Here is a 27410-nt window from a genome sequence, read left to right as displayed (position 1 = left end):
TATCAGTGTTGTGGTTGTTTCAGGTGAACAGTGAAGGGACTCGGCCATATATATACATGTATCCATTCTCCCCCAGACCTCTCACATTCAGGCTGGCCCATAACATTGACTAGAATTCCCTGTGCTATATAGTAGGTCCTTATTGGCTATCCAATTTGAATATGGCAGTGTGTAAATGACCTTTCCAAACTCCCAACTGTCCTGTCCCCCTGGCAACCATAAGTTTGTTTTCTCAGTCTATGAGTCTCTGTTCTGTAAGTTCATTTGTATCATTTCTTTTTCATTTCCACATTTAAGGGATTTCATACTGTATTTCTCCTTCTCTGTTTGCTTCCAGAACTTTTTTTTTTCATTTATTTTTATTAGTTGGAGGCTAATTACTTTACAATATTGTAGTGGTTTTTGTCATACATTGACATGAATCAGCCATGGATTTACATGTATTCCCCATCCCCATCCCCCCTCCCACCTCCCTCTCCACCCGATTCCTCTGGGTCTTCCCAGTTCACCAGGCCCGAGCACTTGTCTCATGCATCCAACCTGGGCTGGTGATCTGTTTCACCATAGATAATATATATGTTTTGATGCTGTTCTCTTGAAGCATCCCACCCTCGATCTTCTCCCACAGAGTCCAAAAGTCTGTTCTGTACATCTGTGTCTCTTTTTCTGTTTTGCATATAGGGTTATCGTTACCATCTTTCTAAATTCCATATATATGCGTTAGTATACTGTATTTCTCCTACCTAAAATGCTGTTTCCCTGATTTCATCATGGCTGGCTTCTTTCTGTCTTTCAGTTTCATATTCTTTTAAAATTTCAATCAAAAGACTATGTATTTTCTAAATTATTTTGCTTTCCAAGTATTTCCAAAATTATTTTGCTCTGAAAGATGCAAATTTCATGACACTAGTAACTCAAAAAATATAATAGAGTCATCTTCTACATATTATGTCAGTTGATTTTTACGCACACACCTAAACCTTTTCATGTCAGATAAATTGATAAATCAATAATTAAAATATATTTCTTTTTTATACAAAACATATCTGAAATACTTTTGCTACATTCCGTATATTTTGGTATGCTGTGTTTTCATTCTTCTCAAATTCTTTGCTAAGACATTTATTTCTTCTGAGACATTTATCATTTATGAGTGCATTATCTAATTTCTACATACCTGTGTGTTTCACAATATTTTAAAAATTTATACTAATATCATTACATTGTGCATAGAGAACATACTTTCAGTCACTTAAAATTTATGGTGACCTTTTTTCATGGCCTAACAAATGATCTACTCTGTAGAATGTTCCATATGCAATGAGAAACATACGTATTCTGTTTTTGTTGGGTGCAGTGTTATGTAGATGTCTGTTAGTTTTAGTTTGCTTATATTTTTCAAATCTTCTCTCTCTTTGCTGATTTTATGTCTAATTGTTCTTTCCATTATTTTAAGTGGGGTATTGAAGTTTAACTATTATTTTGGAATTAACTATTTCTTCAATCACTTCTGTTAGCTTTTACTTTACATATTTTGGCAATCTGTTACTAGATACATATGTGTTTGTAACCATTATATCTTCTTGAGGGATAGCATAAATTTATCACTATGAAAAGATTTTTTGACTGTGGTAAAAATTCTTGTCTTTATGTCTATATTCTGTTATCAGTATAATTAAATAGTGCTCTCGATAAATCCACGAACCTATGGACACCTTATCTTTGACAAAGGAGGCAAGGATATACAATGGAAAGAAGACAACCTCTTTAACAAGTGGTGCTGGGAAAACTGGTCAACCACTTGTAAAAGAATGAAACTAGAACACTTTCTAACACCATACACAAAAATAAACTCAAAATGGATTAAAGATCTAAATGTAAGACCAGAAACTATAAAACTCCTAGAGGAGAACATAGGCAAAACACTCTCCGACACAAATCACAGCAAGATCCTCTATGACCCACCTCCCAGAATATTGGAAATAAAAGCAAAACTAAACAAATGGGACCTAATGAAACTTAAAAGCTTTTGCACTACAAAGGAAACTATAAGTAAGGTGAAAAGACAGCCCTCAGATTGGGAGAAAATAATAGCAAATGAAGAAACAGACAAAGGATTAATCTCAAAAATATACAAGCAACTCTTGAAGCTCAATTCCAGAAAAATAAATGACCCAATCAAAAAATGGGCCAAAGAACTAAACAGACATTTCTCCAAGGAAGACATACAGATGGCTAACAAACACATGAAAAGATGCTCAACATCACTCATTATCAGAGAAATGCAAATCAAAACCACAATGAGGTACCATTACACGCCAGTCAGGATGGCTGCTATCCAAAAGTCTACAAGCAATAAATGCTGGAGAGGGTGTGGAGAAAAGGGAACCCTCTTACACTGTTGGTGGGAATGCAAACTAGTACAGCTGCTATGGAGAACAGTGTGGAGATTTCTTAAAAAACTGGAAATAAAACTCCCATATGACCCAGCAATCCCACTTCTGGGCATACACACTGAGGAAACCAGATCTGAAAGAGACACGTGCACCCCAATGTTCATCGCAGCACTGTTTATAATAGCCAGGACATGGAAGCAACCTAGATGCCCATCAGCAGATGAATGGATAAGGAAGCTGTGGTACATATACACCATGGAATATTACTCAGCTGTTAAAAAGAATTCATTTGAACCAGTCCTAATGAGATGGATGAAACTGGAGCCCCTTATACAGAGTGAAGTAAGCCAGAAAGATAAAGAACATTACAGCATACTAACACATATATATGGAATTTAGAAAGATGGTAATGATAACCCTATATGCAAAACAGAAAAAGAGACACAGAAATACAGAACAGACTTTTGAACTCTGTGGGAGAATGTGAGGGTGGGATATTTCAAAAGAACAGGATGTATACTATCTATGGTGAAACAGATCACCAGCCCAGATGGGATGCATGAGACAAGTGCTCGGGCCTGGTGCACTAGGAAGACCCAGAGGAATCGGGTGGAGAGGGAGGTGGGAGGGGGGATCAGGATGGGGAATACGTGTAAATCTATGGCTGATTCATATCAATGTATGACAAAACCCACTGAAATGTTGTGAAGTAATTAGCCTCCAACTAATAAAAAAATAAAAAATAAAAAAAAAATAGTGCTCTCTTTTCCCTTCATCTTATTATCATTTTATTGAAGTATACCTATTTTAGAATATTATAGAAGTTTCAAGGATATAATATAGTGACTCAGTATTTTTATAGATTATCAGTTCAGTTCAGTCACTCAGTCGTGTTCGACTTTTTGTGACCCCATGGACTGCAGCACTCCAGGTCTCCCTGTCCATCACCAGCTCTCAGAGTTTACTTTTACTCATGTCCATTGAGTCAGTGATGCCATCCAACCATCTCATCCTCTGTTGTCCCCTTCTCCTAATCTTTCCCAGCATCAGGGTCTTTTCCAATGAGTCAGTTTTTTGCATCAGGTGGCCAACGTATTGGAGTTTCAGCTTCAGCATCTGTCTTTCCAATTATTATACTCTATTAAAAATTATTACAAGAAAATGGCTATAGTTGACTGTGTTATACAATATATCCTTGTTGCTTGTCTACTTTATACATAGTTTGTATCTATTAATCCCATACTAATCCAATACTTACTCCTATCTTGCCCCTCCTTTCCCTCTTTCCTTTGGGAATCTCTAGCTTGTTCTTTATATTTATGAGTTTGTTGTTACATACATTTGTTTTATTTTTTAGATTCCAATAGAAGTGATGATATGGAGCATTTGTATCAATATTTCAATATTTAAGATATATATATGTATATATATACATATATATATCCTTTATCTCCTTTATGCATTCAAGTGTTGATGAACAGTAAGGCTGCTCTCACGTCTTGGCAAGAAGATGCTGGTATGAACGTTGGACTGCATGTATCTTCTCAAATTAGTGTTTTTTTTTTTTTTTTTCTTCAGATTTATCCCCAGGAATGGAATTCCTAGATTGTATTATATGTTGTATTTTAGTTTTTTTGAGAAACCTCCATAATGTTTTTCATAGTGACTGCACAAATTTACATTCCCATCAAGAGGAATTTTCTTTTCTCCACATCCTTGCCAACATTTGTTGTGCATACATTTTTTTGATGATAGCCATTCTGATGGGTGTGATGTGACATCTCATTCTGGTTCTGATTTACATTTCACTAATAATTTGTAATGTTGATCTTTAATGTGCTTGTTAGCCATCTATATGTCTTCTTTGGAAAAATGTCTATTCATGCCTTCTGCCCATTTTATTAATTGCATTATTTGGTGTTTTTGGTACTGAGTTGTATGAGCTATTTATATATTTTGGATATTAATCCCATACCAGTCATATCATTTGCAAATATTTTCTCCCACTTAGTAGGTTGTCTTTTGGTTATGAAAAGATTGTTTTCTTTGCTGTGAAAAAACTTTTAACATTAATTAGGTCCAAATTGTTTGTTTGTTTGGTTTTGCTTTTTTTTCCTTTGCCTTAGGATACAGTTTTAAAAAAGTATGGCTGTGATTTTACTGAAAGAGTGTTCTGCCTATGTTCTCTTCTAGAAGTTTTATGGTTTCTGGTTTTACATTTAGGTCTTTAACACTCATTTTGGGTATACATTTGCACTTTGTATATGATGAGAGGAAATGTTCTAATCTTATGCTTTTACATGTAACTGCCCAGTTTTTTATATTTTTGAACTTATAAGACTTTACAAAATTAGTAAACCAAGCAAAAGTGATCATGCTATACAAATTGTTTTTACTTGTTTTAATGTTTAATAATCATTTTTCTAGATTAATAAACATTTTGAATAATAATCTCTAATGCCTGCATATAATTCCTGCCTATTTCTATAGCATAATTGTTAGTTGTTTTTTTCATGTTCAGATTCTTTCCATTTTTTGTTAATTGCACACAGATATAAATAAAAACTACAATATATTATGTTTGGGTCTTCAATGAATTATATAGTTTTTGGTAAAATGTGTCCAGTAAAACAAATCTTGGTCATTTGTGAACATCACTACCATCCTTTAATCATAGCATTATCACATATTTTTCTTTTTCAGCTTTATTGAGATAAAATGGAAAAAAATGTCGAGTTAAAACTTAAGGTGGATAATGTGATGATTTTATACATGTGTTCATTGTGAAACGATTGCCAAAATCAAGTTAAATAACATCACCTCACATAGATATCTTTTGTGTATGTATGTGGTAGGAGCACTTAGGTCTACTCTCTTAGCAAATTTTAAGTATACAATACAGTATTATTAACTACAGTCAAACTGCTATATGTTAGATCACTAAAATTTATTCATCCTATTTGTAAGTTGTCATAACAGCAGAGTTCTCCATTCCTGTCATGTTATCACTACTGTATGGGTAGTTGCTAATCCTCATAGACCACAGCCCTTCCCCAAGGACTAGATGTTCAAATCCAAGGTAATTTCTTCTACAGATGCCTCACGATACTAGATTTTGTTGTAACTACGCTCATTTCTCTTAAGAGCAAGTTTTGAATAATTTCCAAATATATCCTGCCAGGATTCATATGCACATTTGTACATGTTGTAAATTACATAAAATCATTAAAATTATTTATATTAATTATTTTAAGCTCAGTTTTCTTCTTCCATCCTTGAATTTAAATATGATTTATCTTTCTTTTCAAAAACATTTTTTCTATGGGGACTCTTGGTAAAAATTTCTCATGCTTTTCTTTTACTATTCTGCCACAATTACCTCTGAATTTTAAAAGTTTGCTTTTTTGGAGTTTACACATTTTTATAGTATCCACAACTCAAAAAAGAATTATTTGACTCTTCATATACCAGTAATTAAGGATGAAGAATTTAAAACATTTTTATGGAAGAAAGTAATGAACATCATAGAGTTATTAGGGAATTGAGTCATGTGGGACTGGAATATGTGGAAGCACTACCCCAGTGACCATGGCAGAAGTCATATGGACCTCTCAGAGGAGAGAAAATGCCTGAGTATGGAGTGAGAATTTCCTAGGCTTCTGAGATATAATCTGGTAATTTATACTTTAAACCTGTACTTTAGCCTAGACTGAAATGTTTTAGAAAGCCAGTCTAGTATTATACTCACTTATTAAAATTCTTTGGTAGTCAATTTCCTTTCAGAATTGGGCAATCAGAACTTTTGCTATAAGAAGAGAACTATCTCCAAAATTAAAATCACTGTTACTAAAGAAGTTTCTTACAAAACACCTTGACAAGTACAGAGTTTCCTTCCTTCCTTTCTGTCTTCCTTCCTTCCTCCTCCCCAACCTCCTACACTCCCTCTCTCCTTCTCTCCCTCTTTCTTTCTTTCTCTCCTTCCACCCTTCCTTCCTCCTTCCATACTCCCTCTCTTTATCCCTACCTCTGTCTTTCTTTCTTTCTTTCTTTCCTTCCTCTGAGGTTGAGTGTGCATCTTTTTCAAAGAAATTTGTGTGGTCCTTTGGTATCTACCCGTGAGTCAAAACATTTTTCTTGCCCAGAGTTCTCTGAAGAGCTGTCTTGACTTCCTTGTTTCGTAAGCTGTAGATGATAGGGTTGAGCATGGATGTCACCACAGTATAGAAGAGGGCCAGGAGTTTATCTACCCCAGGTGAATGGCTAGTCTTGGGTCTCAAGTAGGTGACAGATGCTGAGCCATAGAAGAGTGTTACTACCAGTAGGTGGGAAGAACAGGTGGAAAGAGCTTTTCGACGTCCTTCAGGGGAGGGCATGACCAACACAGCAGCTAGAATTCTGCCATAAGAAGCAATGATTAATAAAAATGGACTGGAAATGCAAAGAATGGCTGCAACAAAGACTGCAGCCTCATTATGGGATGTATCCCCACAGGCTAGTGCCAGGATAGGTGGAAGATCACAGAAGAAGTGGTCTATTTCACAGGGGCCACAGAAGTCTAAAGAGAAAATATAGTTGGTTTGGCCCAAGCCTACTGTGCAACCCACTCCCCAAGAAACCATTGCTAAATGGCCACACAATCCACGACTCATTCGTGTTGCATAATGAAGTGGGGAGCATATGGCCATATAGCGATCAAAAGCCATGGCTGCCAAAAGACAGCACTCACTGATACCAAATAATGTAAAGAAAAACATCTGTGTAGCACATCCCTCCCGAGAGATTCCTCGGGCCTCACTCACAAGGTTCTGCAGCATCTTGGGTATGGTAGAGCAAGTGTATCCAATCTCCAAGAGAGACAAATTGGCCAGGAAGAAGTACATGGGGGTATGGAGGACTGGATTGGTCCAGATGGCAAGGGCTATGAGAGCATTGCCTGTCAGTGATGCTAAAAACATGAATAGGATGAGGGTAAATAAAAGGAAGCACTGTTCGGCGACCTCAGAGAATTTGACAAATGCAAAGTATTTCACCAACATGCTGTTGTCTTGCCACAAAGAACAATTGAAATTCATGACCTGAAGAAAAGAAAGCAAAGTCATCAGAAAGATTCTTTCAGATAGAAATATAAATCCTTATATTACTCTTAACAAGCTCTAGTGAGTCACAGAGATAAATTTCTTACCTATAGTTTAAACAGTTTGGGAGATACACTCATCCTGAAACATAAATTGGAAAAAAAAATTTCAGTACAATTTTCTTTCACCCCTTCATTTTATCAAATAAAGGTCTTATGATTTCTATTTCTTTCCTATTCTTTGGTTGCTTAGTTGCTTTCTTCAGTTGTTCACTCAGCAAATATTTATTGAACATTGAGTATTTTCAGATTATTTTGCATTTACTATTGTCGTGGGATTAAACAGTGGGAAAAAAGGGTCAGAAACAAGTGGACTGATTCAAAATTCTGTTAAATAAGGAGTAACAACTCTGCATGATTTCAAGAACCCTTGATGGGTATGATTGTTGAAAAATTTGCTCACACATAAAGTATTATAATGCATTTACACTTGTTTTAAATAATATACATATATTTACCTTGCATTGTATCTAATTAAATTAATTAATATAATTTAATATCTATATTTGGCGGGTAGCAAAGAAATTCAGTTAAGGCTGTGGCAAGAAAAAGAGACAATTGTTTACTTATCTTTTTTTAAAACCCAAAACATTTTCTTATAATCTTCACTTTTAAATAATAGCCTATGTTGTTGCATAAAAGCTCTGGATGTGGAGAAGTTGTCATCTCTTTTGTCAGTTAAACACACAAGTTTTTTTAAAACTAATTCTATCCTCCTGTATTTGGGAAGAATTGCAGCTTTCTCAGTGACACTGATGGAGAACCAAGGGGGAAATTCTGACCAAAAAAGGAGAATACCTGTCTCTTTCCTAGGTAGTGATAATCGCAAAGATTTCATTTCATAAGTATCCTTGTTCCATTTAGACTGTAGACAATAAATGCAAATGCCTGTGTTGGGGGTGAAAGTCGGGGGATGTGGGGAATGGGAGAAACCTAGTTGTGGATGGCACACAGGGAGGGTTGATTGCACAAAGGCTAATGCATGCTGTTAGTCATTCTATATTCTTAGATGCATAGGATGAATAAAAGGTCATCCTGTGTTAAGTACTTTTTAAAACCTCATGAAATTCATAGACTTTTGCAAAAATAAGTTGTCCAAGAGAGTGAAATGAGTGCTTCGAAATATTTAAACTGACAAGAATATTAGTAAAACTATACCATGTAAAGTCTGATTTCTTCATTGCACTTTCTATTGTTTTCAGGATTTGCTCTGTTGACCTTTGTGCAGGGATCTTGAAATCCATGTAGTAGAGGTCAGCTTTATGTTCATAGCAAGAATATTTAATTTTAATCATTGTCTACAGAAAGAGAGCGAATGCTCAAGGACAGGTGTCAGGAGTCTGCAGAAAGGACCATCACAGGCAGTATAACAGTTTGGCACAGACATTTTTCTGTCTCTCACCTGATCCATTTTCTTGACCTAAAGCCTCTGATTAATCATTTCTGTATGAATGATGAAGCCTTTCCAGTCTTGCTTGCTGAGTTGTTTTGAGTTAAAATGGAAACATTATAGAGGGAAACCATGAATGAAAAATAAGGAATTAAAATTCACTTTTATCATCATCTAAACTCAACTCATATGGCCTGCAATAGTCCCTATTATTACCAGATTATTTAAATAACTATATTCAGTCAGCCATCAAGCAAATATGCACTGTGATATTAATATAAAGACATAAGAGCTTCATGCCCTTTAAACTGTATTTGCCTATTCCTACTCAATGTAATAAAAGATTATGTGGCCATTGGACATTGACATGTGTGTGAAGGTTTGAATCTTGGGATGAAGTTTCAGTGACAGAGGAAGGAGACAAGATAATTTTAATAACTCAGTGGCTTGGGATCATGTACCGCCTTGCTACTGCTGCTGCTGCTAAGTCACTTCAGTCGTGTCCGACTTTGTGCGACCCCATAGACGGCAGCCCACCAGGCTCCCGCGTCCCTGGGATTCTCCAGGCAAGAACACTGGAGTGGGTTGCCATGTCATTCTCCAATGCATGAAAGTGAAAAGTGAAAGTGAAGTCACTCAGTCGTGTCCGACTCTTAGCGACCCGGTGGACTGCAGCCTACCAGGCTCCTCCGTCCATGGGATTTTCCAAGCAAGAGTACTGGAGTGGGTTGCCATTGCCTTCTCCGATGTACCACCTTACCTAGCTTCAAAATCCAAGACAAGTACATTCTATATAGTTCTGCTTTGGAAATAATCCAGCAGAAGTGATTCATTTTTGGTCAGCACCAAAAATTAGAAATGCTTCTTAACTGACTCAATCCCTGATTAATCTCGGTTTTCATAATGAAATATTTGGTTCCTATTAGTCAAAGGAAAATGTCTGGGACATTATCAGATATTTTTACCTGAAACAGTACAGTGCCTGGCATACAAAGAAACCTCAGTAAATATTAACCTTTGTTATTCTGAAATCGCCATTTCAAAATGCTTGAATAGTAGATACAATTTATATAAATTGGTCATTAGTTTGTAGAGAAGATTTCCCATTGCTTTCCACAATTTACCCATAGCCTTTTCATCAAGCACTTGATATTTAGCTGAGTGATGCCTTAACATGGCTCAGCAGAAACTATGTTATCATTTGTTTGGAGTAACATTTACAGGATAATCTAGGCATTTGCATTACCCAACAATAAGAGATATGCCTATTTCCTGAGAAATAATTATTTTAGAACAACTTATAACAATTTTATGACAGGGATACTGGCAAACTGAGTAAATCCTTATACTCTTCAGATAAGGAGAAGAAAAGAACTGATTAAAATAATCTCCAGAACTGAATAATGCTTTTGGTATTGTTTATCCATGTGCACATTTTAATCCACTGTTTTCTACAACCCTCTTTTCTTTTAAGGCATCAGTTATATCACATACCTTTAATCCTAATATTTGAAGAAAAAAGTAGATAGTATTTGCTTTTGATGAGCCACTCCAAATTTTTGTCTAAACACTCTCTGTATAACCTCCCAAAATTCAGAGGATGTATAACTCCCTAATCCTCTTTTCTAAGACCATGGACTGGGAAGATTTTGTTGTAATCAGGGCCACGTCTGATCCCAGGATGATTGTCTTCTCAGAGAGCACTATGTCCCTCCTAGCCATGCTCTCAACTAAACACACACACACACACGTGTGGGTGCATGAAGGGCTGTGCTGATTACGTGATGGTATATTTGAACTTTTCTCGCCATGAAAAAAAAGGTATATGAATATGTTACACTTCATTTCTTCTCCCTGTTCTGAATCCTTATCCTGTCTCTCTTGCCCAGGAGACATAGTCTCAGAAGTATGTAAGGAAGTAGTCTGATTCTATCTCTCAGGGATTGCCATGGACACATCTGTCTCCATTTGTTGGTGAATATGAACATTTGCTTAGGAAGCAAAATAAATAAATATAAGAGGTAATGTAGGGACTTTCATAGTGGTACAGTGTTTAAGATTCTGCACTTCCAGTGTAAGGGGTATGGGTTCAATCCCTGGTCGGTAAACTAAGATCCACATGCCTCACAATATGGCAAAAAAAAAGGTAAAAGTTAAAACAAAAGTAAAAGTACATCAACAGTAAAATATGGTGAATAACCTATATTATATGTAACTGCTATCATAGAGTACATAGAGTATAATATCACAATGTGATATTAACTCTGAGGAAATGTACTACTGGAATCAAATATTTATGTGACCACTCTATGTTATTAATATTACTATGAAATTCTCAGATTTAAAATTTTTGTTTGAATTAAACTAAGTAGTTATCCAAAATAATTATGAAAACAACAAATAACTTCCATATTATATTATATCAATGCAGTTAGTATTTATTCTGATTATTATAAAACATTCTAATAAATCTTAATAATCTTCCAGACACACAGGAATTGATAAAAGTATTTGTTTCTGTCAAAAGTAATAAAAAAAACCCCTCAGTAGTCAAAGATATATATTAAAATGATGAAAAAAGTAGATGATACTTAATACTTATTGTTTAAATGATTTAAAAAGTGGATAAGGTACTGAATACCTACCATTGACATGATCTAAAGGGAAATGAGAATGATTAGGGAGGAGGAAGTTGTCGTTTGGATATAAATTCTGCTTCTTGCAGCCCCATTAGATGAATTATGCATAGGAAGAGAACAGATGGTGGAATAGGAGGATGAGGAAACTCCCTCCCCTAATGAATGCACAAAAATTATATCTACATGTGGAACAGTTCTTACTGGAAACTAACTGGAGACTTGGAGAAAGACTCCTGTACAACCAAGACTAAAAGAAATATCCACATGGAAGCCAGTTAGGAAGAGAAGCATCAGGTCAGGACCTGTACCCTTGGGATGGGACTCAGAGGAAAAGAGAGATTACATGGGCAGAGATCCTCCCCAGGGAGTGAGTGGTTTCAGCCAGATACTGGGCACCTCAGCTCTGTGTTCCTCGACAGAGATGAGCCCCTTTGACTGATTGCAGGGCTTGTGAGATTAAGAGAAGGGCTGTGGGAGCCTTGGACTCCACTCCTTAGAAGCCATGCACACTTGCCTGCTCCTAAATCAGTGAGGCGAGAGAGGATTGAATACTGCGTGAGTGACTGACCAGTTTCCCAAAACTGCCCCCCAGGCTCATAACCCAGCCTGAGCCTAGGGAACACTCCAACTCTGCTTGCTTCAAGATGCAGCTCCACGTTTACATATTCCATACTCTTCCCTCTCTGTCCTCTTTCTGGGATCCCTATAAGGTGAATGCTGGTACCCTTGATGTTGTTCTAGAGATTCCTTAAGTTGTTTTCATTTTTAAAGAGAAATGCATTTAATTATTTATTTAATGTTTAAGTCCTTACACTGTATTTTTACAAGCTGGTGAACACTGACAAATTATTTCTCCCACAGAACTATAACCACATGTTCTCAGACAGTATAAATATATGGTTTTAATCAATTACATAATAAAACAAATTGTCAAGTATCAAATGGTAAGTTACACAGCTCCAAAGGCATATAAAGTATTAAATGTCTGCTCAATTCATTAGCAGAAACCACTTTTTTTTTTTTTTTTTGGTGAGAGAGGTTGGGAATCACACCAACAAAAATAAGTTGGAAAACAACTTCAGACAAGTATGGGAAAATTACAAGAATTTCAGAAATTTTATGATTAAGAATTGTTTTAGCCAGAAGTATTTTTTAATGAATAAAATTCCTTTTAATTTCACATAAATTACACCCACTTTGAAAGAGAAAGTGTTAGTCACTCAGTCGTGCTCAACTCTTTGTGATCCCATGGACTGCAGTCCACTAGGCTCCTCTGTCCATGGGATTTTCCGGGAAAAAATACTGGAGAGGTTTGCCCTTTCCTTTTCCAAGGGATCTTCCTGACCTAGGGATGGATCCTGGGTCTCCTGCACTGCAGGCAGATTCTTTACCAACTGAGCTACCAGGGAACACCCACCTTATTTCTCTCCATATGGTTCTGATTCAAAGTGAGAGTTATTATAGATATTTCCTCCCTAAAAGGTTATTCTTTAGTATTTTCTAAGGAATTTATTCAACTAATATTTATTTAAAAAGTAACACGGATCATTGGTTTTTCAGGGATTCATACACATACACTAAAGACATAATGGTAGACTTGACACAAAATAAATAGGGAATTCATTAAATACAGGGGAAGCATAGTGTCTGTTGAAGATGGTTAGCAAAAATAGCTACCTTTTTCTCTCTCCACACCCTCTGCAATGTGTGTGATTAGCTCCTTCCATGCATAAGTGATGTGTTAGTGTTTCTCAAGTGTTTCCTCCCTTGAATTTTGACTGGTCCTGTGACTTGTTGGGCTAATAGAACATGTGTGGTAGAGGGATATTGTGCTGGACTTCAGAGGTGTTGCATGCTTCCACTCTCTCCCTTGGAGCCTCATGATCTTACCATGTGAACAGGTGTTAGCTAAAAGATAAAGTACTACATGAAAGGGGGTTCATTTATCTTAGTAAGGAGTCATTCAACTTCTGAATTTATGAATGAGTCCTTACCATACAGCACCATCATCAAAAGGCCAACTGAGATCACGGATGCCTTCTTTCTCAAGAGTAGTGTTGTAAGTTTCTTCACACATTCTTATTGTGGTAACTTCACATACTCTTATGATTGTGGTAAGACTTTGCTGACAATGGTCCGTATAGTCAAAGCTGTGGTTTTTTCAGTAGTCATGTATGGATGTTAGACCATAAAAAAAGATTCAGTGCAGAAGAATTAATGCTTTCGAACTGAGGTACTGGAGAAGACTCTTAAAGTCCCTCGGACAGCAAGGAGATCGAACCACTCAATCCTAAAGGAAATCAGCCCTGAATATTCATTGAAAGGACTGATGCTGAAGCTCCAATATTTTGGCCACCCAATGCGAAGAGCTGACTCATTGGAAAAGACCCTGATGCTGGGAAAGATTGAGGGCAGGATGAGAAAGGAGCGACAGAGGATGAGATGGCTGGATGGCATCATTGACTCAATGGAAATGAGTTTGGGAAACCTCCATGACATAGTGAAGGACTCTGATGCTGGGAAAGATTGAAGGTGGGAGGAGAAGGGGACGACAGAGGATGAGATGGTTGGATGACATGACTCAATCGACTTGAGTTTGAGTAAACCCTGGGAGTTGGTGATGGACAGGGAAGCCTGGTGTGCTGCAGTCCATGGGGTTACAAAGAGTTGGACAGGACTTAGTGACTGAACAACAATACTTACTCTTATTATTGTGGTACTTCTTAATTTCCTCTGTACAGTTGTTTAAGTTTGCATTAATTTGATTGTGTGTAATAAGAAATCTCATGTTCTTGTATATGAGTTCCATAGAATCTTGGTGGTTCATTTGAAGCATGTTAATTTAGTTTAAAAATGCTCAATAAGATTATGAAAAAATTTAAAAATTGAATACAGAAATGATGCAAAGAAACTGAATCTACTTCAATATACTCCACTTGAAATACTGAGTGCTTTGGAGTATGAAGTTGAGAGTAATGGGAAGTGAAATGACCCTCCTAACAAGAAGCAACAATTCTTTGGTCCAGTAATACTAAGGTGATAGAAATGAAGTGCACTGAGGTTTACTCCTTCCAGGTCAGAAGTCTTGTAAAAAATGCTCTGTGAAAAAAAAAAAAAATGCTCTGTGAAAAAAAAAATGCTCTGTGAATTTCAGTTCAATTCTTCTGTGTCCAGGTTACTTACCGGAAGCTTCTTATTGGAGTGGTAGTGAATTTCTACAGATCACATGTCTGCATAGAAGTCGCGCTGTGCCTGGCAATAGTCTCCACTGCCCTTCAGAAACTTCTAAATGTGTGATGAAGAACACCACAGAACTGAGGAATATGTCTCCTCACTGAAGACTGTGGCCTAATTATACATCCTGTCCCCAAGTGGTGGTGACACAGGTGGTGGCAGAGACAGGACTAGGGGAGGAGGTAGTTTTCACAGGGTGGTGGTGGTGGATTTTTTGACTTTGACAGGCTTGCTGGTCTCCATCCTGCAGTGAGCAAAACCGAGAAGCTCACTTTTTGAAATTCTGTTTTCTTTTTGCTCGTCTCATTTGGTGATTTTAAAGTAATCTTTCAAATCCCTTATGTATTTTTCTCTATCACCTAGTTGGCTGTTCATTCCTTCTAGTGTGTTTTAAATTTTAGTTATTCTGTGCTACAGTTCAGACTTGTTTTTTAAAAATTTTCTATTTTCTTGGTAAAATTCTTACAGTTTTCATCTATTCTTTTTTTTTTAATTTTTTTATTTTTTATTAGTTGGAGGCTAATTACTTCACAACATTTCAGTGGGTTTTGTCATACATTGTCATCTATTCTTTTCATCCATTTTTTCCCTCTTGCACTTTCCATCTATTCAGTTAGCATTCTTATCACTAATGCTTTCAGCTTTTTTGTTGTTGTTCAGTTGCTCAGTCATGTCTGACTCTTTGCGACCCCATGGATGACAGCAAGGCAGGCTTCCCTGTCATTCAGTGTATCCCGGAGCTTGCTCAAACTCATGTCCATTGAGTTGGTGATGCCATACAACCATCTCATCCTCTGTCATCCCCTTTTCCTCCTGCCTTCGATCTTTCCTAGCATCAGGGTCTTTTCTAATGAGTCGGCTCTTCACATCAGGTGGCCAAAGTATTGGAGCTTCAGCTTCAGCCTCAGTCCTTCCAATGAGTATTCAGTATTCAGGGTTGATTTCCCTTAGGTTTGACTGGTTTGATCTCCTTGCAGTCCAAGGGACTCTCAAGCGTCTTCTCCAACACCACAGTTCGGAAGCACCAGTTCTTCAGTGCTCAGCCTTCTTTATGGTTCAACTCTCACATCCAGACATGACTACCTGAAAAACCTTAGCTTTGACTAGACGGAGCTTTGTTGGCAATAACATCTCGGCTTTTTAATATGCTGTCTAGGTTGGTCATAGCGTTTCTTCCAAGAAGCAAGCATCTTTAATTTCATGGCTGCAGTCACCATCTGCAGTGATTTAGGAGCCCAAGAAAATAAAGCTTGTCACTGTTTCCATTGTTTCCCCATCTATTTGCCATGAAGTGATGGGACCGGATGCCATGATCTTTGTTTTTTGAATGTTGAGTTTTAAGCCAGGTTTTTCACTCTCCTCTTTCACCTTCATCAAGAGGCTCTTTAGTTCCTTTTGACTTTCTGCCTTAAGGGTGGTGTCATGTGCATATCTGAGGTTATTCAATTCTTCAGTATATTGTTTATTTCATCTCATTGTTTTTTTTTTTTTTCCAGGAATTTTCTCTTGCTTTTTCAACTGAGACAAATTACTCTGTCTTCTCATTTTGCTTAACTTCCTCTGTTTTTGTGAAATTAGGTGAAACAGTTACCACTGGCAATCTTGAAATAGTGTACAGATTTGGGAGTGTCCCGGTATAGTTCGTGTGGGTGCAGTGGCTTTGGGGGAAAAGCTGAGTTTGATTTGAATACAAGACAGATATTTCTTCAGAGTGTGCTGGCAGGTACCACCTGGTTAGGAGGTAGGGTTAGAGATGAAGGGGCTAGGGCCAGAGCCAGGTGTGAGCCAAGACTTCCTCTCTGCTCAATTGCTGTCACCACCCTATTTAAGGCAAGCGTGGGTCCCACGTTGCTGGAACAGAAGCCCTGAGGCTTGGGTTAGTTGGCTCCATTCCCTTATAGTGTGTGCTCTTCTCCCTCCCAGCACTGGCCCCTCAGCCCCAGAGGGGAGCAGTGCTGGAGTAAGAGAGGTTGGGGATGTTTGTTTGGCGATGGTCAGTGTGCTGGGTGTGGTGGTCTGGCTGCCGTCAGAGATCTGTCCTGCTCGTGATGTGCTGCCTGGGTAAGTGCCAAGAATGGCTGCCCGCTCCCTGCTCAGAGGCCATTTGATTTTTCAGCTGCCAAAGCATTTCACACTGAGCTTTTCCCTCCGTTGTGGCAGCCCTCCCTCCAGTGTGGAGCTGTGAGTGTTTGCTCTGCTCAGGGTGGGGCATGCACAAGGGCAATCTAGGGAAACAAGTCAGCTAACTCAGTGGTTTCAGTTGGTCCTTTCCACCCTGCTTTGGGAGAAAGCAGGAAACTGTTCTAACCTAGGACAATTCCTTGAAGGGCATTAATTGCTACTTTGGGATTTAAACTCCCAGTAGCCTCAGTCAAGGAAAACAAAACACAGTATTCTTTTGTTTCCATAAGGGCTCTGTTTGCTCTAGGAAAAGGGGTCCATTCCCTGACACAGTATATGCACTAACTAGTTCCTCCTTCCAGCTAAAATGAGATCTTTTAGGTAGACTCAGGATCCTTTCTTGTGTTATAATGATAATCATAGTTGTTTTCAGACTCTGCTTTCCTGCATTGATGTAGTAGATTAGAATACATGGTGTAGCCAGACATTTATGTTGGTGATTTCAAAGAGATCATTGGCCCACAGATAAAGAGGCATAGATTGGGCAGACAAATACAGGGAATCCTCCATAATGTTGTATTTCAAAAATAGAGAAGAGATATTTCATTCTACAGCCTATGAAAGCAACCTTTGATGATGTCTTTATTTTCCTTTCCTACTGTAAGTAGAAATTTAATCCTAAATTTCCTACCAGTTTTCTACTTACATCTATTTTTAAGCGAAACAAAAATTTGGGTCTCATATCTTTTTTTTAACTTTTATAAGAATGCCGAAGGATGGGTCATACAGCAGATAAATATATCTCAGAGCTACTACTGTTTAAAATTAATGTATTATGTAATTCATGCAACTGTGTAAGGAAGAAGAAAATTATATCTGCATCAGAAGAAACAACAAAAGCATCTGGGTTTATATTTCTCATGATATACTGTCTCATTCTAAAGAAATTATTAAAAATCTTGAAAATTTCCTATTACCCCTCAAATGGCAGTGATCTCTAAGTGGTGTATCTTTGTAATTCACTCTTTGACCATTGCTATTTTTTGATTCAGCCACAGTGAACTTCATCATCCAGTGGACTCAACCACACCCTCTTTGATGAGGTCTGAACTGCAGCCTTGAGCAGGAAGTACCTCTTTCCTAGCTTGTTCTTTCTTGGATACTGTCCCTTGGCCCAAGACATCATTTAGAGTTCTGACGACATTTTTTTTTAACAGTTCCTCTCCTTTTATAGATTAATAATTCTTTATAATTAATCTTATGTTTAATTACAAAAAATTTACTTTAGGCAATGTGCTATCTGTTTATCCTCCATGGTTTCTGAGCTGTAGACAGTAGTCTAGCGTAACAATTAGTTAAAGATTAAGACTTTTAAAGCCTGTATCAGACTTACAAGTGTGAAGCTAACTTTTTAATGTTTTAATGTTTTTAATGTTCCTGCTGAAATTCAAGTATTTGTCTACTGCTAACATCTTTTTCAGGAGTTGCACTTATAAAACACAAGCAATTAAAAGACCCCAAAAGAGGTAACTACAGGTGGCTCTGATGTGATTTTTTTTTTTTTTTTTTGCTCTTGCAGTACTTCTTTACATTTCTAGGGTATATATGATACTTGCCTCACATAACAAGTAATGAATGATGATGAAAAAAATGAATGCAACCTCTGAAGGCTACTTTGTACTACTGGGTTTTTCTAATTGGCCTCATCTGGAAGTAGTTCTCTTTGTGGTTGTCTTGGTGTTCTACTTGATGACATTGACAGGCAACCTGTTCATCATTATCTTGTCATACTTGGATTCCCATCTCCACACCCCTATGTACTTTTTCCTCTCAAATCTCTCTTTTCTGGATCTCTGCTACACCACCAGCTTCATCCCTCCGTTGCTAATTAACCTCTGGGGCCCAGGAAAAACCATCTCTTACATTGGTTGCATGATTCAACTTTATTTTGTCCTCCCACTGGGATGCACAGAATGTGTGCTACTAATGGTGATGTCCTATGACCGTTATGCAGCTGTGTGTAGACCCCTGCATTACTCTGTCCTCATGTACCCTTGTTTCTGCCATCTGTTGGCTGTGGCTTGTTGGGTAAGTGGCTTTACCAACTCAGCACTTCATTTCTTCTTTACATTTTTGGAACCCCTGTGTGGACATCGCCAAGTGGACCATTTCTTCTGTGAAGTTCCAGCGCTGCTTCGACTGTCATGTATTGATACCCATGCTAATGAGCTGTCCCTCATGGTCATGAGCTCCATTTTTGTTCTCATACCTCTCATCCTCATTCTCAGCTCCTATGGTGCCATTGCCTGGGCAGTGCTGAGGATGCAGTCAACAACTGGACTCCAGAAAGTCTTTGGGACGTGTGGAGCCCATCTTATGGTCGTATCCCTTTTTTTCATTCCAGTCATGTGCATATACCTCCAGCCACCAACAGGAAATTCTCAAGATCAAGGCAAGTTCATTGCCCTCTTTTATACTGTTGTCACACCTAGCCTCAACCCTCTAATCTACACCCTCAGAAACAAAGATGTAAGAGGGGCAGTAAAGAGATTAATGGGGTGAGGATGGTCTGTGGATTGCATTGTGTTTATAATAACACATCTTCTTTATCCATTCATCCATCGATGGACACTTGGTCTGTCTCTATATCTTGGCTCTTGTAAATAATGTTGCAAATGAGCATATATGTACACATATCATTTTGAATTACTGTTTTTGGTGTCTCCAGCTAAATGCCAAGAATATGAATTGCTGCATCACATGATAGTTCTATTTTTAATTTTTGGAGGAACCTCCATATTGTTTTCCATAATGTCTGCACCAATGTTCAGTTTCATGAATCAGGCATATGTTCCCTTTCTTCATATTTTTTGCCAACACATTATTTCTTGTCCATCAGATAAAAGCCACTGTGACAAGTGTGAGGTGATTTTTTTGGTTTTAATTTGCATTTCTCTAATAATCATGTTGACAACTTTTCATGTGTGAAGTGGTGACATGGACTCTTTGTATTTCAGTACATGTGTGACATATATATTGTAACATCTCCTTTATCTCTTTTATCCACTAAGATTGCTCCCATATGTTGGCTATTATAATTAATGCTGCTATGAACATTGGATTCTATGTATCTTTTCAAATTAGTGTTTTTGTTTTCTTCAGATATATATCCAGGATTGGCAGTTGTATTTTTTTTTTTTTTTTTTTTTTTTGAGAAACCTCCATAATGTTTTCCATAGTGGCTGCACCAGTTTACATTCCTATCAAGAAGAATTTCCTTTCCTTTTCTCCACATACTTGCCAAAATCTATTGCTCAAAGATTTCTTTTTTTGATAGCTATTCTGATAGGTGTGAGGGTGATATCTCTTTCTGGTTTTTATTTGCAGTTCTCTAATAATTAGTGATGTTGATCATTTTTTAATGTGCCTGTTCATCCGTATGTCTTCTTTGGAAAAATGTCTATTCATGCCTTCTGCCTATTTTTTGATTGAGTCATTTGGTTTTCTGAATACTGAGTTGAATGAGCTATTTATATATTTTGGGTATTAACCCCTTATCAAGCATATCATTTGCAAATATTTTCTCACATTCAGTAGGTTGTCCTTTTGTTACTTATAGATTGTTTTCTTTGCCATCAAGGCGTTTAACCTTAATTAAGTCCAATTTGTTTGGTTTTGCTTTTATATCTTTTGCATTAGCATACATATCCAAAAAGATTGCTGTGACTTATCTCAAAAAGTGTTCTATGTTCACTCCTAGGAGTTTTATGGCTCCTAGTCTTATTATTACTTTTAGGTCTTTAATCTATTTTTTGACTTTATTTTTGTATATGGTTAGAGGAAATGTAATTTTATTTTTTACATGTAACTGACCAGTTTTTGATCATTTCAAACTTGTAAAACTTTTCAAAATTAGTAAATGAAACAAAAATTATCATGCTACAGAAATTGTTTCTAACTTGCTTTAATTTTTAATATCATTCATTTTTTTAGATTAATAAACACTTATAAACAATAATCTCTAATGCCTACAGATAATTCCTGCCCATTTTTGTAGGATAATTTTTAAGTAGTTAATTTTGCATGCTCAGTTTATTTCCATTCTTCATTGACTACACACAAATAAAAATACAAATAGAAACCACAATATGCTGTTTTGGTCCTCAATGAATTTATTAGGTTTTGGGAAAAACAGGATATGTGGCAAAACACATCTTGGTCATTAGTGAGCATCACTACCATCCCCTGATTGTAACATTATCATAACATTTTTTTCTTCTTCATCTTTATCAAGATAAAATTGACAAAATCGTCAAGAGTTATGACTTACGGTGTATAATGTGATGACTCTATGTATGTGTGCACTGTCAAATAATTGCCACAATCAAGTACATATTGATAACATATATTAATATAACATGTTAATTATTTTCAGTTCAACTTTCTTCTTCTATCCTTAAATTTAAGTATTATTATTTTTTAAAATTTTTTATTATGAGGACTCTTGGCAAGAATTTTTCATATTATTCTGCAACAAACACCTCTGAATTTTAAGAGTTTGCTTTTTTTATGTTTATACACTTTCATATACTCACAACTCAAAAAAGAATCATTAATTCTATATTATGTACCAATAACTGAGAATGAAGAATTTTAAGACATTTTTATGGAAGGAAATAATTCACATCATAGTTATTACAGAACTGAGAGTCATATGAGACAAACGTATGTGGGGGAACTACCCCAGTGACCAGTGCAGATGTCATACAGACCTTTCAGGGGATAGAAAATGCATGAGTATACAGTGAGAATTTCTGAGACTTCCGAGTATAAATCTGGTAATTTATACTCCAAACCTGTACTTTAGCCTAAAATGAAATATTTTGGAAAACCAGTCTAGTGTTGACTTCACCTTTAAAATTCTTTGCTAGCCAACTTCCTTCCAGAACTGGCAGTCAGAACTTTAGCTATAAGAAGAGAGCTGTCTTCAAGATTACAATCACTGTTACGGTCACTGTTATTAAAGAAGCTTCTTATAAAACACACTGACAAGTACAGTGTTTTCTTCCTTCCATCCTTCCTTCTTTCCTCCCCTTTTCTCCTTCCTCCCTCTCTCCCTGCTTTCTTCCCCCCTTTCCTTCTTTCCTCTTAGGTTGAGTGTGCATCTTTTTCAAAGAGGAATTTATATGTTCCCCTAGTATCTTACCCATGAAATCTGTAGAATAGACTTCTCTAAATGAGGTTGCTTTTCTTGCCCAGTGTTCTCCGAAGAGCTGTCTTGACTTCCTTGTTCCGTAAACTGTAGATGATGGGGTTGAGCATGGATGTCACCACGGTATAGAAGAGGGCCAGGAGTTTATCCACCCTGGGTGAATGGCTAGCCTTGGGCCTCAAATAAGTGACAGATCCTGAGCCATAGAAGAGCGTTACTACCAGTAGGTGGGAAGAACAGGTGGAAAGAGCTTTTTGGCGGCCTTCAGGGGATGGCATGATCAGCACGGCAGCTAGAATTCTGCCATAAGAAGCAATGATTAATAAAAATGGACTGGAAATGCAAAGAATGGCCACAGCAAAGACTGCAGCCTCATTATGGGATGTATCCCCACAGGCTAGTGCCATGATAGGCAAGAGGTCACAGAAGAGGTGGTCTATTTCACAGGGGCCACAGAAGTCTAAAGAGAAAATATAGGTGGTTTGGCTCAAGCCTACTATGCAACCTACTCCCCAAGAAACCATTGCTAAATGGACACACACTCCACGACTCATTCGTGTTGCATAGTGAAGTGGGGAGCATATGGCCATATAGCGATCAAAAGCCATGGCTGCCAAAAGATAGCACTCACTGACACCAAATAATGTAAAGAAAAACATCTGTATAGCACATCCCTCCCGAGAGATTCCTCGGGCCTCACTCACAAGGTTCTGCAACATCTTGGGTACAGTAGAGCAAGTGTATCCAATCTCCAAGAGAGACAAGTTGGCCAGGAAGAAGTACATGGGGGTATGGAGGGCCGGATTAGTCCAGATGACAAGAGCTATGAGAGCGTTGCCTGTCAGTGATACTAAGAACATGAGTAGGATGAGGGTAAATAAAAGGAAGCACTGTTCGGTGACCTCAGAGAATTTGACAAATGCAAAGTGTTTCACAGACATGCTGTTGTCCTGCCACAAAGAACAATTGATGCTCATGACCTGAATAAAAGAAAGGTGAAGTCATCAGAAAGATTCTTTCAGATAGAAATTTAAATCCTTGTATTACTCTTAACAAGCTCTTAAAATATGCTTAAAAGAAGAAACCTTGGAAGAAAAGGTTTGACCAACATAGACAGCATATTAAAAAGCAGATACATTGCCAACAAAGGTCCGTCTAGTTAAGGCTATGGTTTTTCCAGTAGTCATGTATGTATGTGAGAGTTGGACTACAAAGAGAGCTGAGCGCTGAAGAATTGATGCTTTTGAACTATGATGTTGGAGTAGACTCTTGAGAGTCTTTTGGACTGCAAGGAGATCCAACCATTCCATCCTAAAGGAAATCAGTCCTGAATGTTCATTGGAAGGACTGATGTTGAAGCTGAAACTCCAAATACTTTGGCCACTTCATGCAAAGAGCTGACTCATTTGAAAAGACCCTGATGCTGGGAAAGATTAAAGGTGAGAGGAGAAGGGGACGATAGAGGATGAGATGGTTGGATGGCTCAATGGACATTAGTTTGAGTAAACTCCGTGAGTTGGTGATGGACAGGGAGGCCTGGTGTTCTGCAGTCCATGGGGTCGCAAAGAGTCAGACATGACTGAGTGACTGAACTGAGCTGAATTGAACTGAACAAGCTCTAGTGAGTCAAAGAGACAAATTTCCTACGTATAATTTAAAATTTACCAAGTTTGTAAGTTAGACTCATCCTGAAACTGAATCCTACTTTATGTTCACTATCTCAGCTGATTTGTTGAAGATATATCTAGTCAGCAGGCATACAATAGAAAAGAAATTTCTGTACAATTCTGTTTCATCCCTTCATTTTCTCAAATAAAGTTCTTCTCATACCTATTTATTTCCTAATCTTTTGCCACTGACTTGCTTTCTTCACTCATTCAGTCAACAAGTATTTATTGAACACAGAATATTTTCAAGTATTTTTCAGTTACTGTTGTAGGTCCTGGGATTAAACAATGTAAAACAAGATAGAAACAAGTGGACTCTTTCAAAATTCTGTTAAACACGGACTAACAAGTCAGCACAATTACAGGGATGCTTTATAGATATAATTGTTGAAAAATTTTCACACATCAAATATTCTATTATAATGTATTTACACTTATAGCATTTATAAACATTTACCTTGCATTTTGTGAAGTTAAATTAATTAATAATTTAGTATCTATATTCCTCATGTAGGAACACATTTCAGTGAAGGTTTTGACAAAGAAAACAGACAATAGTTTACTTATCTTTTTTAAAAACTCAAAATATTTTCTTAAATATCATCAGTTCACAATAATAACCTATACAGTTACTTAAAAACCCTGGATGTGGAGATGTTGTCGTTCTTCTTGTCACTTAAATACCCAAATATTTTTCAAACTAATTCTATCTTCCTGTATCTGAAAGGAACTACAGTTTCCTCAGTGACAATGGTGGAGGAAGCAAGGTGGAAATCCCAACCAGAGAAGGAGAATGCCTGGCTCTTAAGTAGTGACATTGTAAAGATTTCATTTTATAAATATTCTTGTCCCATTTAGACTGTAGACAGTAAATGCAAACGCCTGTGTTGGGGGTGAGAGTCAGGGGATGTGAGGAATGGGAGAAACCTGCTGGTGGATGGCACATGGTGAGGGCTGACTGCACAAAGGCTAATGCATGCTGTGAGTCATTTAATATTCCTAGACCCACAAGATGAATTAAAAATTCATCCTGTGGTAAATACTTTTTAAAACCTTACAAAATTCAAAGATCAAAAAAATTGCATGTCCAAGATAGTGAAGATCTGTGAGTGCTTGTAAGTATTTAAACTGACAAAGAATTATACTTTGCCTAGAAATAAAAATTAAATCATATAGAAATAAATGTATATACCCACTTGGAAGTGAGAATACAGACGAATAGTCAAATTCTCTTCTCCATTCCTGTCACCAGGAATAATTCTACATCATGTAAAATCTGATTTTTTTCATTATCCTTTCTATTGTTTTTGGATTTAATCTATTGACCTTTGTCCAGGGAACCTAAGTTCCATGTAGTAGAGGTCAGTCTTATGTACATACCAAGAAAGTTTAATTTTAATACCTGTCTATAGAAAGAGAGTGAGTTGCTCAAGAGCAGGATGTCAGGAGTCTGCAGAAAGGAGCATCACGGGCAGTACAACAATTTGGCACATTCTTCTGTCTCTCACTTGATATATTTTCTTGACAAAGTTTCTGATCCATCATTTCTGTGTCAAGGAAGGGTGATGAAGCCCTTCCTATCTTTCTTTTTTTCCCCATTTCTTTCTGTCTTTATTTTTTTAATTTAATTTTATTTTTTTTTTATTAGTTGGAGGCTAATTACTTCACAATATTTCAGTGGGTTTTGTCATACATTAGTTGGAGGCTAATTACTTTACAATATTGTAGTGGTTTTTGTCATACATTGACATGAATCAGCCATGGATTTACATGTATTCCCCATCCTGATCCCCCCTCCCACCTCCCTCTCCACCCGATTCCTCTGGGTCTTCCTAGTGCACCAGGCTAAGCACTTGTCTCATGCATCCAGCCTGGGCTGTTGATCTGTTTCACCCTAGATAATATACATGTTTTGATGTTAAAATGGAAACATAGAAGCAAACCACGACTGAAAAATCAAGAACTAAAATGTACTTTATCAGTCTCAAAACCTCCTACCTTTTAAAAGCCTCATGTTAATGATCTCATGGAATGCTGCCTACAATATTCCCTATTATTACCAAGCTATTAAAACCACCTATATTCAGAGTCAGTCATCAAGCAAATGGGTGCTGTGATATTAATGTAAAGATATAGAAGTTTAATGCTCAATGGTAAATTGAATTTGTCTATTCCTGCTCAGTATAATAAAAGATTAAGTGACCATTGGACATTGACAAGGTTCTGACGGTTTGAATCTTGAGATGGAGTTTCAGTGGTAGTTGGGTATATGAAATGAACAGAGGAAGGAGACAAGATAATTTTAATACCTCAATGACTTGACTTCATGTGCCACCTTACCCAGCCTCAAAATCCAAGAGAGGTGCATTCTATATAGTTCTGCATTGGAAATAATCCAGCATAAGTGTTTAATTTTAGGTCAGTGCCACATAATTAGAAATGATCTTTCACTGACTCAGTCCCTTATTAATCTCTGTTCTCATAATGAAATATTTCCTTTGTTTCCTAACAGTTAAAGGAAAATGTTTGAGACATTATTAAAATTTCACCTTAAGCAGTACAGTGCCTGGCATACAAGGGAAACTCAATAAATATGAAGTTTAATTAAATTGTGTTATTCTGAAATTGTCATTTCTAAAATGCTTGAATAGTAGATACAATTTATATAAATCGATCATTAAATTTTGTAGAGATGATTCACCCATAACCATTTTATCAAGAGCCTAGTATTTAGCTGGGTGATGCTTCAACATAACCCAGCAGAAACTATCATTTGATTGGAATAACATGTACAGGATAATCTAGACATTTCTATTACCCTCAAATAAGAGATTATCTATTTCCTGAGAAGTAATTATTTTGGAACACCTTATCGCAATTTTAAGACAGGGATCCTGGCAAAATGAGTAAATTATTATACTACTCAGAGAAGGAAAAAGAGCTGATTAAAATAATATCCAGAACTGAATAGTGATTTTGGTGTTTATTCATTTTCACATTTTAATCTACCATTTAATGCAGGCTTCTTTTTTAAGGCATCAGTTATATCACATACCTTTGATCCTAATATTTGAGGAAAAAAGTAGATGGTATTTTCTTCTGATGAGCCACTCCTGAATTTTGTCTGAACATTCTCAATATAACCTCCCAAAATTTAAAGACTGTAAACCTCCCCAATCTTCTGTTCTAAGCCCATGCACTGACAAGATTTTGTTTTAGTTAGGACCATGTCTGAACCCAGACAAGATTGCGTGTCTTCTCTGATAGCATTATATTCTTCCTAGCAATGCCATCAGCTACACACACATACCCACGCTCACACACACACACACACACACACATACAAGCATGATGTATTTGAACCATTCTTGCCTTGAAAAAAATGGTATATGAATAGTTTTACTTCATTTCTTTTCCTTGTTTTGATTCCTTATCCTGCCTCCCTTCCCCAGGAGACATATTCTTCTCACTAGAGTATGTCAGGAAGCAGTTTGATTATATCTCTCAGGAATTCTCTCTCTCAAGTCTATATTTATGGTAAAAATGAATATTTAGAAAGCAAAATCATAAATATAGAAGGTAATATAGGGAATTCCATGGCAGCACAGTGGTTAAGA

At 37.0% G+C, this 27410-nt stretch overlaps 3 protein-coding genes across 3 annotated transcripts; 1 reads left to right on the top strand and 2 right to left on the bottom strand.

Moving 5' to 3' along the window:
* Positions 1-6505: 6505 nt before the first annotated feature.
* On the bottom strand, positions 6506-7495 carry LOC122697398 (olfactory receptor 10C1-like). The gene has a single exon (XM_043908221.1). It carries the CDS (start codon positions 7493-7495, stop codon positions 6506-6508), a length of 990 nt encoding a protein of 329 aa, XP_043764156.1.
* An 11054-nt stretch (positions 7496-18549) lies between these two features.
* LOC122697436 (olfactory receptor 2J3-like) lies at positions 18550-19476 on the top strand. The gene has a single exon (XM_043908257.1). The coding sequence runs from the start codon at positions 18550-18552 to the stop codon at positions 19474-19476; it is 927 nt and encodes a 308-aa protein (XP_043764192.1).
* A 2670-nt stretch (positions 19477-22146) lies between these two features.
* LOC122697468 (olfactory receptor 10C1-like) lies at positions 22147-23115 on the bottom strand. Its single transcript, XM_043908297.1, has one exon. It carries the CDS (start codon positions 23101-23103, stop codon positions 22147-22149), a length of 957 nt encoding a protein of 318 aa, XP_043764232.1. The 5' UTR covers positions 23104-23115.
* Positions 23116-27410: the final 4295 nt, after the last annotated feature.

This window comes from Cervus elaphus, chromosome 7 (assembly GCF_910594005.1).
Source record: "Cervus elaphus chromosome 7, mCerEla1.1, whole genome shotgun sequence".
Taxonomy (NCBI): Eukaryota; Metazoa; Chordata; class Mammalia; order Artiodactyla; family Cervidae; genus Cervus; species Cervus elaphus.
This window is presented reverse-complemented; position numbering and strand designations above follow the sequence as displayed.

Bases quoted from the DNA above. Each gene is read 5' to 3' on its own strand.
- LOC122697398 (XM_043908221.1), bottom strand. From the start codon at position 7,495: ATGACTTTGCTTTCTTTTCTTCAGGTCATGAATTTCAATTGTTCTTTG.
- LOC122697468 (XM_043908297.1), bottom strand. From the start codon at position 23,103: ATGAGCATCAATTGTTCTTTGTGGCAGGACAACAGCATGTCTGTGAAA.
- LOC122697436 (XM_043908257.1), top strand. From the start codon at position 18,550: ATGATGATGAAAAAAATGAATGCAACCTCTGAAGGCTACTTTGTACTA.